The sequence below is a fragment of the Anoplophora glabripennis genome, unplaced genomic scaffold (genome assembly GCF_000390285.2).
Source record: "Anoplophora glabripennis isolate ALB-LARVAE unplaced genomic scaffold, Agla_2.0 scaffold3, whole genome shotgun sequence".
Classification (NCBI taxonomy): Eukaryota; Metazoa; Arthropoda; class Insecta; order Coleoptera; family Cerambycidae; genus Anoplophora; species Anoplophora glabripennis.
In genome coordinates, this window is record NW_019416486.1 from 2119795 (window position 1) to 2132365 (window position 12571).

At 30.5% G+C, this 12571-nt stretch overlaps 1 protein-coding gene across 1 annotated transcript in view; it reads right to left on the reverse strand.

The window, feature by feature from the left end:
* The window catches only part of LOC108917028 (gamma-aminobutyric acid receptor subunit beta-like), a 44112-nt gene that overhangs the window by 27020 nt on the left and 4521 nt on the right, over positions 1-12571 (reverse strand). The window contains exons 2-4 of the mRNA XM_023454698.1: positions 6869-6879; positions 2509-2537; positions 2328-2449 (exon numbers count right to left, since the gene is read on the reverse strand). Coding sequence (XP_023310466.1) covers positions 2328-2449; positions 2509-2537; positions 6869-6879 — 162 coding nt within the window. The remainder of the gene's footprint in view (positions 1-2327; positions 2450-2508; positions 2538-6868; positions 6880-12571) is intronic.

Sequence of the window (12571 nt, forward strand, 5' to 3'; positions counted from 1 at the left end):
CATAATTACTATGTTAGAACCGTACATATTTTTAAAATAAGAGTCTAGAAAATCTTGCTGCCTGCTAATGTAATTTTCACTAACAAAATTTACACACTTTACACATAACACAAAAGAGAAAAAAAAACAAGAATAGTTAAAAAAATAATTTAAAAGAAAGCAGTCAATCAAAATGCATTTTCAATATGGGCACCTTCCATCTCCACATACTTCCTAATTCTACAAATGTTATTTGTTTGTACACGAAAAAGCATTTCTGCATCAATATTGACATGCGGAGGAGCCCCATCATGCATGAACCAAACGTTTCTTCCGGTGTCTAGTGGAACATCGTCTAATAGTGGCTCCAAATTATTTTGCAAGAACTTCAAATATCGATGTCCGTTCCAGACATTCCTCAAAAATGTATGGACCATATAAATTATTAACATACTATTTATGCCCATACATTAATAGTGGGTAATAATTTAATAGGTCTATACGTTTTTGAGAAACGTCTGAATGGACATCGATATTTAGAGTTGAATACTTAACTTATTCTAGTTTTGTTTTTATATTTTGTGTTATGTGTAAAGTGTGTTTGTCAAATTATGTTAGTGAAAATTACATTAGCAGGCAGTAAGATTTCCTATGCTCTTATTTTAAAAATATGTACGGTTCTAACATAGTAATTATGTCCAGTTAAAAATTAAAAGACAAAAAATGGTGGAGGCGCCACTCGATGTACTATGACAAAATCACAAATAATATTCCTAAACTGTTAATTTTACTGTGTTGAGCCAAGAGGGTATTATCGTTGGCAAATTCTTCAGGGATCTTATTTTTGATGAAGGCAGATTGCGATCGTTATCTATACAAAAATTTTGGGTTGTTAACCATTAGACATAGTCCGCCCTTGGCGTTCTGGGCATAATGAAGTTTCACTTACAACATGAAAAACAAGCTGTACGCATGTGTTATGGATCACCAAATTTGCATCATGCTGAAGTTTGGAGACTAAAATAAAAATAACATTTTAATTTTCACCTTTGAGAGCCCGTAACTTGTTAACCAAGGCCCGTATGAAAAAAAATTATATGTGGAACTGATATTATTTTCACCTCATCTATTTGTACTCGACTTTTTTGTATCAAGTACCGGGACACCCAGTACAAGAAAACTAATTACATATTTTAGAATACTATGTAGTAAAAAATACATACACATCTACGAAATCTGTTGGTATTAGTTATCACAGATATTATTTAAAACAAGTTCTGCTATTTCACTGTTCCCTCTTTCTCTCCAACTCCGGAAGACAGCGTAAATCAACTCCCCAAACTAATTTTAAATTGAGAAAATATTGCATCAGACCAATCTGTTTCTTATATTATCCAAAGGAATGCGCTTGACATCCATCCTGGTTTTACAAATTGAAGTTAAACGAATTGTGGTAAATAGATGGCGGCTTATTTAGAAATAAATAGGTTCAATTTAATCTTGAGCTTAAGTCTGCCTCATTGTTTTAGAAATTGTGTATATATTTTCTTTAGTTTTTTAGCTGTTGTAATGGGTTTAAAAATTAAATTTAATTTTCTCTATTCTAGCATTAATAATTTTTTAGTATTTTAAGAAAATTCAGAAATTATTCAAATGCCTATAGTTTTAAATTTAAAATATAATAAATATCATTCGATTGTTTAAAAGTTTTCGATCGTATTTTTATAAAAATTTTGTAACTTTTTTAATACGTATCATAAATTGTAAAAGAAAGAAAACCCACTTTAGCAACCCCCAATAAATCATTTTGGTCCAAAAGAAGAGGTTAAAAAAATAGTGATAAAATTCATTTACGTTCTTTCACTAAATTTGAAAATATTATTTTAGAAAAATATCGTGCGTATCGTTGACAAACAAATTTAAATAACTGTCAGCAATTATAACGTATCTTTGTCCCTCAAATAGATACATTTGCTCGAAAATTAACTACCTGCAAATTTTTATGAACTGCAGTCAAAGACAAACGCTTGCTTTTATTGCCTTTCTTGGACAATATTTCATTTTATAAAAATGAGAATATCTATTCATATTTCCTTTCTTAGCAAGACACTGAAAATAGTTTTAAAACCCTTATAATGAATAATGAGTTTCATCGATATTGAACAAGAGGCTTACACTGTCAATCAAACTATTGAACTACCAAGACGATTTTCAAGGAAATCTAAGCTTTTCCTGATGGAATAAATATACAGTATTATTCGTACTAGTTGACTGCATGTAAACGTCTTGTTTCCACAGACTAAAATATGTAAGGTAAGAGAATAAAAAATAAAATTTGGCACACTTACCTCCAAAATTTGGTCGTAGACGAATATCGTAGCCTTCTAGAAGTCTCGAAATTGTCTGAGTTACATTTTCTAATCTATCAGAAACTATATTCTTTTCTGTCCTATAAACAAATGTGTATTGGTAGGTATATCAAATTATAAAAAAAAAATTGTTCATATAGTCAGGAACTCATTCCTTGAGGAAAACACGTTTATTAAGAGGAAAATGTACTGATAATAATTTTGAATTCCCTTTATTTTTTACTCATGTTATTCAAGGAATGGGTTTAGATGAGACAACTTTTCAAAATATATGTCGGAGTCGTAGGGCTAACTTGGGCGTTAATATCACTACTCGTGTCACTCATCTTCACGAAATAATAAGTAATACCGTAAATGAAAATGATTTAAAATAAAACGTTACAAATAAAGTACTCGAGGTGTTTTATGACAACAACCAGAGGCCCGATAACGAATCCACGGTCAACAGTGTACTCACGTCTTCAATGCTCAAGTAGAACTGCCTTCAATAGATCTCTCTGTACTTCTCTTCACTCGTCAGGTCAAAATTATTCTTAAATGAACCAATCAAATTCGTTATCTCCTAGGGATTCCTTTATAAAGTAATTATAAGGTAAATGCTATCTATCCTTTGACCGCGGCTACGTTGAGTGACCCGTAAGTCCCTCCAAACCCAAGCTTGCCATCATAAAACTCGGGAATAACATAACCGGCTTAACTCATGAATAACTATTTCTAAGTTTTATGGTCTAAATACAATTTATAAAGGGGTATTCCCTGAGTAAAGAATTCTGGAATTTCCAAAGTCTGAAGGACTGGGCCCGTGAGAAAGACATCTCCGACATATATATATATTTATCATCCCTGGCCAGAAAGATGCATTTTTATAGTCTAATCTGCTTTTGCAAGATAATAATAATGGACTTTTTGACAAGTATGTCAATATAAAATCTAAAAAGATAAACTTTTAAAAATATATTTATGCTATATCAAGGTTTCCTATTGTGCTTGTATTGTACAGGTCTTAGTACCATTTTTAATGACTTGTCACATAGACCAGGAAATATAGGGGTGTGCATGCATAATTCTTCGGTCAGGCTGATTTTTTGTGAGCAGATAGTAAAAATTGTGTAGAATAATATGTACCGTATCCGGACGCTGAAAAAGGCCGGCGACAATGTTTAAAAGTTGATCAAAAATTCGCGTTTTTCGACTGTAACTTTTTTTCTAACAGTTCTACAGAGAAATGGTAAAATACTTTTTTGTTTGTCTTTAAAAGATCTACAAAACGACGTCAAAAACTACCAATCCGGTCAAAAAATACTTGAAAAAAAACGCCAATTATGCCATTTTAAATAATCAACAATAGTTGACGCAACTTTTAAACAATGTCGCCCGCCTTTTTCATAGTGCGGATACGGTACATATTATTCTACACTATTTTTACTATCTGCTCACAAAAAATCAACCTGACCGAAGAATTATGCATGAAATGGTCATTTTCGGGCCAGATTTCCTGGTCTACACCTCGGGAACGTTTCATCTGTATACTTGTACAAAACTGTTGAAAATCTTATCATATGAATTTACAAGAAGACGGAATTTAAAATGTATTATTTCTAAAAGTCTAAAGGTAAAGGTCATTTCCTTGTTTTTATTAAAAAGGGAAAAACAGTTGTTAGTTTTACTTAATAATTTTCAATATTAATTGCGCTATGAGGCGAAAATTTTGTAGTTTATAAATATTTTGCTACACACTGTAGATGCATCAAAGTAGTTCTGCAAGTTTGATTGTTGAGTTTTTTATTCGTAATGCCATGCCGCATCACAACAATTTTTCTAATACTCAGATGCTAGGACTTTGAGCTAGGACTTTTTTAATTGGCCATTCCGTACTGGTCAAGATTGCTGCTCTCTGCCATTGCAGTATGTACAGTTAACAATAAATATTTCGTATAGAAACCATTTACCAATTAATTATCTGCAATTGCTACCACTTTTATAAATTTGCTAATGATTGATGATGCTGACGATCATCGTTAACGATTTAATATCAATACTTAATTTATTTTTAACTATACTTACAATGCGAATTGCAGCTGAACAAATTAAATCTACTACCTCTTTCCCTTGCCATTTGATTAACTAGTAAAATTTTTTTTACGGATAGGTCTTTTACTTACACCGGATTCGTTTTATTCCATCAGCGTCACACTGAGGCGTTTCCAAAGATTAAATTAATTCTAATTCGGTCATTTAAATTGTACAGCCGACGCCCTTAAAAAGAGGGATTCAAAATGAAAATGGAACAATGCGTCGTTAAATATTCAACCGAATTCATTGGTATATAAAAGTAATTGGATAAGTTAAAACAATGATCTGGCTAGATCATCTTGTTATTTCCGACATAGAACACTGAAAGTAATTCTGGTTTTCCCATTTGTTCTAAAAAATTGGAAGGCGTGAGGTATCGGAATTCCGTTTTATACAGATTCCCTACAATTACCAAATAGACAACGAATGGTGTGGTAAAACATGCCTAGATATATGAAATGCGCATTTTAATATTAGATCCATATTTGCAGGCTCTGATCTGTTTCGCTCTCTTTTTGGAAGATGAGGACTTTGGCATATCGGATCATCCAAAACTTGGTTGGATACTTTTTTTTCTAATAACTGTATAGTCATTTCAAATTATAATTTAGTTAGACAAGACAGGTATGAAAGAGGTGGTGGAGTTGCGTTTTATATTAAAACTAACATCAGGTATAAGATTTTTGAAGTACCACATGACAATGATGTGTTTAAAAACCTGGATTTCTGTTAAGGTTAATAATGGTAAAAGCATATGTTTAGGGGCATTGTACCTAGAAAATTTAATAAGTTTGCTGATCTGATTATGATTATTTATTTTTTTTATTTAAATATTGATTTATTTAATTGACTTAATTTGATTACTCCCTTATGAAAACAAATTTTTATTTTATGTTAAGATTTTTTAGAAACAATTTTTGAATTTGTTTCAATTAGCTTAATATATTTAAAATAGAGCTAAAAAATACGAGGGCTAGTAATAGAATATTTGTTAAAAAAAACTCTAAATCTTTTGAGTTTAATGTAATCATGTTCATTTGATTGCAAATTAGCTCCTCTATCCCGACCCCAAAGGAATACTTTGACTTACCATCAATTTATATTCTGTGTATTATATACATAGTGATTCAAAGCAGCATCTGCTCGTAAAAATAAGATGAGAAATTCGTATTAATATCGATTCACAAATCCTTCTATAGGAAAATACGGGGTGTTCGATTTTCCAAAAAAAAATGTGTCAAACCTTTTATATCATCCAAATTGGTACAGATTTTTAAACAACACTTGGTAGACAGTATGGCCATATAAACTGGTACAACCTGTATTTATGTCGAACTTTCTAATCAACCAGTATCGCAGATACAGGCAAACAGTACAAGTAATTTAGGAAAAATGACAGCAACAATAATAATAAAATTATGTTTGTAATATACATTGATCCGTTTACAAATACAACAAGCTATATTAAAAACACTACAATGAGGTAGATTTAACCTGACCTTTCTCTCAACCATTACAATACATATACTGACTAAATCATTCCTACTATTTCTATATCAAATTGTGTTATAAAAGTTGGGCGGCATTTTAAAGAGTTAAATTTTGTGCAACAGACAACAGTTGTCAAGGGTTATAGTTCGTAAAAATTTTTAATCGACCAATTTCTTCAATTTCAGAAGTAATCTGTTGGTGCCACATTTTTTTATAAATGCAGTTGGTCATATTTTTTTATAAAATAGAAGAAAAAAACAATAATATAGTTGTGTGTCATCAGCATATAAGTCTGATTTACATTATGACAGGAGGGTATAAATTGTGAAAAATAAGGGACTTAAAGCAGACCCTTGTGGCACTCCGTTATTAACTACTTGGTAATGAAAATACTGATTTATTGTTTACAACACATTGTTTCATGCCGGTAACATAGTTTGCAGTTAAAGAAACTGATTCATTATTGAAACCCATATTCATTCTAAGAAACAGATTATTAATCCTATCAACCCATTTACTATAGTCTAGTCATACCAATACAGTTAACTTATACATATTTTAGTTATCAATAAAAATTGTCTCTCAAGACTTTTTCATATCTGTCATCGTTTCATCTGAAATTTTTCACGATGTTTTTTAAACTGAGTAGAAATAATAAAATTAAATTAAATGAGTCAACACTGTGTGTCTTCCAAACTAGACTATTTACAGAATAAATTTATAAAAAAAATAATTTTAATATTTTTTTTTAGTTACAACTTTCGATATTGAGTAAACTTTTTTGTTTATATTCGACGTTTAAATAAAGAATAATTATTCTGTGTTTTCGTAAGGAATAATTTGCAGGTCTTTATTGATATGAACCGTACATCTTATTTTTTTAAAAGGATTACATCCCTAGACAATTGAGCTTAATTTTGAATCACCGTGTATTTACTCAGTAATTGGATTTCTACTAAAATAGTAACTAACAAGGCTCTTATTATTGTTGTTATTGTTTGTATTTAAGACACGTCTTCTTCTCAAATTTGTTTTGATATCAGTTAGGTCAATTCGATGTTGTAGAACTAAACACGGACTGCTATTGGCGTTTATTTCATTTTGCTAGGTTTTTCATTTGTTAATATTTATTGTACTTTTTTAAAATTGAAATAATAATACTGACATATGTTGCGTTTAATAAAAAATGTAACACATAGATGTGTGATTAAGTAATTAATATTATTTCTTAAAGCCGAAATACTATGAGGATTTACCTACATCTATAAATAAAAACAGAACAATTAGTAGAGCATATTCTAAACTTCGGAAAATGAAGGACGGCTTAATATTGTTTGCCAGTGGGGAATATTCAGCAAACTTATCCCAAAATTTATTAAATGCCGCCAGCAAATAGGTACTAAAAAGGAAAGTTTTACTCCCTTTAATATAATTTGATGAGAACACATACTATATGTATAAAGCATATTATGTAAGTACTAGTAGGTATATTAAATCCAAGTACCGTAATTACAAATTAACGAGGATACGGAGATATTAACTTGAAATAAATATACAGGGTGTTCGGTGGTCCAGACTACCAGCGTATAGGAGATGTCAAAATACTACTAGGACGTCCTATATTCTTTTTTTTTCTAATGTTCCTTCTAATAGAGGTATCGACATCGACCCCAAAGAGGTACCTATAAATATACATTTTGAGTTCTAAAATTGAAATCCAAGGTATCCAAAAATGGATTGGTTCCAACAAATATATTTTTTTTAATTTTCGTCATGCTAGTCAAACTAAAAATATTATTTTTAGACATTCTGGTGTTTGGTATATTTAACTTTGCCAAGTCCAAAAACCTTAGATAGGATTGGTCATAACTTAACAAGTTAAAGATTAAAAATTAACATTTACGTAATTATAAAAAATGAAAAGAAGGTGATAAGTGTTCAAAATTACAATTTTTGACTCTATACGAATATTTTTAATAACAATCCAGGATTGTTTTGAATATAATTGTAGTTCTGTGTTATTCTCAGCGAAAGTTTTTTATATTTATGAGTGTTGAATCAATGAGTTGTTTTGGATGACCCAACAGAAAAAAGTATAATGGATTTAAGTCGGGCGAGCTGTGGACATAAAACAGGTTCGCGTCGACCACGAAAACCATTTGATAAATGTTGATTCACTAAAAGATGAAAATGGGGTTGTACACAATCATACGTATAACTCATTTTGAACTACTTATTAGTAAATGTTTGTTTTCAATCCTTAACTTGTTTTTCAAATATATTTCTAAAGATTTTAAACTTAGTAAAGTCAAAGTAAATTCATTGATTTGTAAAAAGTTAAACCTTAGTTGTTGCTGTTTTTGTTCTAATTATTTTTACAATTGATTAAAAAGAACGGATTTTCTCAATAAATAATATTTTTATTTCGGCATCTGTGAAAATTTAGAATAAGTAGATATTTGATGAACATTAGGAAAATAATTACAAGGGGTGGTAGTGTTATTTTGCATTCTCTATACAGTCCCGAGAAATTAGTAGATATTGACTGGACACTCTGTATATTCAGCAAGAATAAACCAATTATTTTCTTACCAGTAAAAGTTACCTTTTCTTTTCAACTTAACAACAAAACTTTAAAACAAATTTGCAGCATTTTTCACTTCTAATACCGTATAAGAGAAAAGTACATTTTCAAATTTATTTAAGCAGAATAGAGATAGGCAAATTTCTATTACTCTAGTGCATGCCTTAACATTAATAACTTAATAAAATCTACTTTAACGGAGATTATAATAAATAATAAAAATACTTTACCCGACGGATCCTGTAATAGTATAATAAATCTGGAGAAGCCCAATGCTGAGCAATAGCAAAACCATGGCGAGATTTTTAACAAATTAGAATTTTTGTCACATAACTAACATTTTACTTTATTTTAGTCAAATCAAACCAAAATCGAAAAAATAATTAAAAATTGTTTAAACCTGAACAGGACAGAAACAAGTACATATGTTAAGTAAATAATAGTATAATTTTTAAAATTATATTTAAGTTCATCATTTTAAAAATATTTTTTATCACGGTGTCACATTTTACATATCACAATATTAAATTTACGGTTTATGGCAAAGGTTATCTTATAGATTTAAGGACAGTTGGCGTTGTTTTAGTCGTCGGAGGATGCACGTATATTTTTAAGGACTAGCCACTGTTTGTTATTGTAAATATAAGAGATTATAAAGGAGATGTAAACCGCTCTACATTTCTGACGTTATCAAATGCGGTCTGGCCTAAGAGCGCATGCGCTCGTTTATTCCTCCTCTTCGCTGTCCGTGGATGCTGTGAGGCTCCCAAGTCGATACATCTCCCCAATCTCTATTTTACACCTGCCCATTGCGGTTTTACGTTTTCCGATGGAAATTTCGTTTTTTAATGAGGGAAATCGTGCCCGATCCACCACCAAACCACCTGGATTCGAAGAACAATTAATTAGTTTCGACAAATTATTATTGAAGAAAATAAACAGATTCTTAATTTGTCTCAACTACATAAGACAAGTTAAAACTACAAAATGAACAAATACAATTAATCAAATGAAGTTAAAAAATATTGACACGTTAATGAGAGGCTTAAGAATAATTTTAGCTAAAATTACTAGTACCTTATTTTTGAAGGTATTATATTTATTTTTAAGAAACACGTATAGTATAAAAGTTCTGCCTCTTGGGCATTTTGGAATGTTCTTTACGCAATTGAAATACTTGTGTAATAGTTTATTGGAGAAAAAGACCTTGCTTCTAGTTCTACTTTTGGGATAGTTGTGGAAATTGAACTGCAGTATGATAGGTTTGATCGCCCAAACATACTTGTTTGGTAAATCTGCATTGAACATTTCCTATAAGGTTGATATCATCAAGAAAGGCGACCATATCATAGTATCATATAAGCTAATATTGGATATAAATAGCAAAGAGAATGGACTAAGACTTGATTCTTTTTAATTTTGAAAATCTGGCCCAAGAGAGATCAGAAGTTGTTGTCACATCCAACTCATTCAGTTCCTTTACTTCGGGTTTTATCAATGGTGTAAGAGTGGTGAGAATTATTATTACACATGTACCTACAGAACATATACGTATATTTGAGTTTAGTGGAATGAAAACACTTAATTTCTATAAGATTGCTTTGAATGATGTACTGTTCTATGGGGTTTCCATATATTTTTTAATGGCTCGCATAAAAATTATGAGGAATAATAATAATAAGGTAATCAAGATATGCTGAATACAACAGAAACGGAAGTGGCCCAAGAACAGATCTTTGCAATACACCAGATAGTACCTGAGGGAAAGAAAAAAGGTCTGACGGAGTATGTTCTATTGTTCAAATAGCTAAGAATCCTCGAGTTTATTAGTGCGCGAGATCCCAAGTGGTCTGTATCTGGAGATACTGTACAAAGTTTTGCAGAAGTCTAAGTGAGAAACGTCGATAAGATTTCCATGATCAAAATCAAGCTAACACTGATTTAAATAAGGGCTGACATACCTTGTAGGTTATATCGTACCACATCTACAAGTAACTTTTTAGAGCCCATGTTTGTAACTTCATTCATTAAATACAATCAACATTATTCTGTTAAAACCAAATTAATCGGTGTTTAATATTTCGTTTCACAATATTGGTAATATTTAGAACTACATACATTTGTAAACAATAAGTAAGATATTGTCACAAAAGTTCACACATGTAGTGACAGACTTTGCTACATTATTGTTCAAAAATGTGACAAAACCTACTAAAATTATGGTTGATACTCTATATTTATGCACATAATCAGAAGGCAAATGTCGAAGTTTAAAGGTTAACACAACAATTGTACGAATCTCTGGAACATTTTCTGTGAAGAATAAAATAGTCGAACATATCTTAAGCTTCGAAAAATGAAAAACAATTGTATATTGATTACCAGTGAACAATGTTTACCAAACTTATCCCAAAATATAAAGCCGTCATAAATGTTTACAAACCACGTGACCTCCGAGCTTAGACAACCAACATTGCACGGCTGGTACTGTCAACTAAAAATCCCAACGTCACCAATATTAATGACTCGTTTACAATGAACAATGACAAACCGTTATATCTACGTTCGAGATAATGCGATCGCTGATAAATTGAATTGAATCTCATAAAAAGTTACAGCAATCAATAGCCGGTGAAACAAAATGTTGTGTTTTGATGTAATCTTGATCTTATTTTTTTATTGAAATTTAATTTATTGCCAAAGTGAAGAAAGTGCAATTATTGTTCCGAAACTGGTCACGTGACTTGTAATCATTTAAACTCTAATAGGTTGCAGCAAATAGGTAAAAGGAAACAAAAAAAACATGTAGTATTGTACTTTTTATTAAGTACAATACAAGTTTTAGTAAGTAGTAAGGTAAGTCAATTTTTTAAAACTATAATGACGTAATACTAAATTGAATGTCATGATAATGGAAACATATATACAAAATATTTATGCACCAATTTTCCAAAAATTGTATTATATTTTTTTATATCGAAAATCTAATGACATTATTCTGTACCTCTCAAAATGTCCACCTATTAATTTCTATACCTTCTATATATGTATATACTTATTTTTATATCCATATGCAAATTTAAATTGTAATAGTTTAAGGATTTCATTTTCAAGTTATCTGATTTAAAACTTATAAAGAAAACAGAATTATCTAATAACAATGCCAACAGTATTAACAATCTCTCTAGATTCACAAAAATTATTTAATTAATTTTATTAGCTTTATACCCACCCTTTAAGCAAAAGTAGAGAAATATGAAACTGTATTTGATAACTCGGATATCAAATGAGTATTTTCAAGTCTGACCCAGATTGTTCTGATGATCCAACAAGAATGAGAAAAAACTAATTTTGCGTTTTCTTTTAAATCTCTATCCTTACACATTTTATCGATCAGATACCCTTAGAGTAAGGATTGCATAAACAAATAATTTCAGACTTGAGTAAAACTTTCTCTTATACCTAGACATAAGGCAAACAAATCTGTTTTTATTTACTTACCTTAGAAAAAACAGAAATTCCTACACGTACCTTTTTTAGCATAGGCAAAGAAACATCCAAAGGGCACATTCTAAAGTTGTAGAATATTATACAGTGCCTTCATAAATGCTCAAGTCTTGACGCACCAGTAAACTTAGTTTTCTTAAGTTGGTGTTTCAGAAATTAACAAGGAAAAATTACCAACTAGGACCCTAGATGAAGCGTCAATTCAAAGGCGTTCGTATTAGTTTTTAAAAAATTAATAAAACAATGAAACATTTTTTACTTTATTAATATTATTTTTATCACAGAAACATTTTCTACTTTATTAATATTATTTTTATTATCTCTGAATGTAAGTGGATACAAAAGAGCCCATTTTTTTAAAAGGCAATCTTCTTCATAGTCCACGGGTCCACGTACAAAGAAAAAAATGATTACCAGCAAGCTGTAACTTTGCGTGCAGCTTAAGTTTGACGAGTCTCCCAAGATTTGACTATGAGGAAAATTCAACAGTGGTAAGTTTTCCCGTGATTTTCAGGAAAACATGTCAATCTGGCATAAACATGGAATGTTATGACCAGCACTTTTTTTT